Below are 2,379 nucleotides of genomic sequence, written 5' to 3' on the forward strand. Positions count from 1 at the left end.
GTCTCGAACCCGCGGGCTCAGGCAATCCACTCACCTCGGCCTCCCAAAGCGCGGGATTACGGGCTGAGCCACCCAGCCCGGCCTCACCCTGGCCTCTTAAAATGCTGGGGTGACAGGCGCGAGCCGCAGTGCCTGGCCGCATTTTCATACTCTACTACAATAGTTACGCTTCTATTTTCACGTTTCTAAGAAAAACTAGGACCAGCGTGGCATGTTGGCGATTTCTCAGAGTTTACGGCATAGAATGGCCCTGGGCCTTTTTAAGCAAGTGGATTCAAACCGACAATTAAGGAAACCATAGTCTGTAGGTGGCCAGCGGATGGGATCAAATGGCTCTGGTGCACGAGGGCTGTCCCCAAGGGAGCCACATTGTGGCCCTGAGGCCAGCCCCGCCCCTCCTGGGACAGGGATAGCAGGGCCGCCCTCCCTCCCTCCCCACCCCCTCATGGAGTCCTCCCTGGGCTCCGGGACTTGACTGACCAGGCACAGGGGTGACCAGGTGACGCTTGGGTGGCGTGTCCTGCCGGGCTGGGCGCAGAACAGGAGGCCGCACTGGTCGAGAGTGGACAGGTCGGTGGCCAGGTCCCTCCGCCTCCGGGGCCGCCCTCCACCCCTCTCCCCCCGGGGCTCGGGCTGGGCGTCCGGCCGCGCTGTCCACCTGTCCTGCTCTTGAGGGCCTCGAAGGCCTCCAGCTCCACGGGCATCACCATGCTGTCAAAGCGGCCCAGGTCCGTGGGGGCCACCACGCTCCTGGGGGAGGACGGGAGATCGTGGCGGGTCAGTCCCGGGGGCGCAGGACGACCCTCCACCCTGGCAGCTGGGGGCGGCCTGGGTGCCCCACCCTCCCCACCTGACATCTCGCAACAGCAGCAGCTTCTCTGGCCTGTCCAGGATGGCCAGCAGGGGCCTCACCAGGTCCTCCACGCCTCCCTCGTGCACGTACTGCAGGCAGAGGACAGACAGCAGTGGGGACTTCCGGACCTAGGCGAGGGCAGCCGCCAGGACGCAGGGGACCCTGGCGCTGCTCCAGCCCTCCAGGCCTCCGAAGGGTCCACCCCCAGTCCCCACAAGGTGGTCTCGTCCTGGTGACCCCGCAGGAGCCTACGATCACCGCAGACCTACGGTCCAGACGCAGCGACCACAGTCACCGGGCGGGACAGACCCTTTCCCGAGCCTTTTGCCCACGATGCCTCGCTCAGCGATGGCTCCGAGCCAGGGCACGGGGCACCCCCATGCTGCAGATGAAACTGAGGCCCGGAGAGGAGACGGACTCCACTCGAAGCCAGATAAGGAAGTGTGAGGAGGGCCTGGACCCGAGAAGTCTGGCTCCCGCCGGCTCCGGCACCGGAAAAGGATGTGCAGGGAGTGGACTCCCGGCTCCCCGCCCCCCACTCCTGGCAGGAGGAAGGAACCCCAGCCAGACCCTGGGCTGCAGGCTGGCTGTCCCCACGGGCGTCTCCACGGGCACACACGGGGCTTTGTCAGGGCTGAGGGTGGGGCTTGGGGCAGGGGCGGCAGTCAGCGCCCGGGAGGTGGAGCCCCCTCTGCCTGGTACCACCGGGATGCCACCAGCCACACCCCACGGACCCTGAGGACCCGGGAGCCACCCTGCCTGGGTGGCCCAGCACCCCCTGGTGGCCAAGCCAAGATGACGCGGGCACATGCGCCCTCGGACCCAGACAGGCCCTGGGGGCCAGCGTGACTCACTCGCAGGAAATAACATGAACTGTGCGTGTGGCCCCGACCCACACCCAAAGTCGCAGCGACTCACACGGACACACCACAACGCTTCCCTTCTGCCTGGAGAGGGTCGCGTGCGTGGGACGCAGCAGCAGCCACGGGCGTGCACAGGCCTCACGCCCACACACCGGCATGCCGTCCGGGACCCCGGGGAGGAGAGGCGGCCAGGTCACGTGCCCCAGGGCACTGCAAGCCGCGGCGAGGGGGCAGAGGGCATCCCCGGGGAGGGTGGGAGGACCGAGTGGGCTCCGTGGACAAGGTGGCATTTACGCAGCCTGTAGGGGCCAGCACGGCCGTGGGAGGAAGCCTCCAGGGGTGGTGTGGGTGACCAGCAGAGGCGTCACGCGGTCTGAGTCCACGGAGGGCCTCGGGGTAGGGACTGCTGTGCCCGCAGCTCCTCCGGCCCTGGGCAGTTCACAACCCGTGTCCCCCTGCACAGTGGCTAGGGACAGCTGAGGCTGGTGGGCCGGGGCGTCAGATGGGGGGGCTTGAACGTGAGGGCAAGAGCTTGAGCCCTGTCCTGCACGGAGGGGGTCGCTGGGTGGCTTGGGAGCACGGAGTGGCCAGAGCGGGGTTCACGGCTCCTGGCCTGATCTGCAGGAGGTGGTTGGAGGGACGAGGAGGTGGCCTTGGGGGGGG

The 2,379-nt window shown here is 67.7% G+C and overlaps 1 protein-coding gene across 1 annotated transcript in view; it reads right to left on the bottom strand.

The window, feature by feature from the left end:
- Positions 1-2,379, bottom strand: part of PDZD7 (PDZ domain containing 7) — a gene marked incomplete at both ends in the record, with an annotated part of 14,544 nt that overhangs the window by 2,363 nt on the left and 9,802 nt on the right. The window contains 3 exons of the mRNA XM_021708425.1: positions 488-552; positions 659-750; positions 851-942. Coding sequence (XP_021564100.1) covers positions 488-552; positions 659-750; positions 851-942 — 249 coding nt within the window. The remainder of the gene's footprint in view (positions 1-487; positions 553-658; positions 751-850; positions 943-2,379) is intronic.

The sequence above is a fragment of the Carlito syrichta genome, unplaced genomic scaffold (genome assembly GCF_000164805.1).
Source record: "Carlito syrichta isolate Samal-C Ts95f unplaced genomic scaffold, Tarsius_syrichta-2.0.1 Scaffold136798, whole genome shotgun sequence".
Taxonomy (NCBI): Eukaryota; Metazoa; Chordata; class Mammalia; order Primates; family Tarsiidae; genus Carlito; species Carlito syrichta.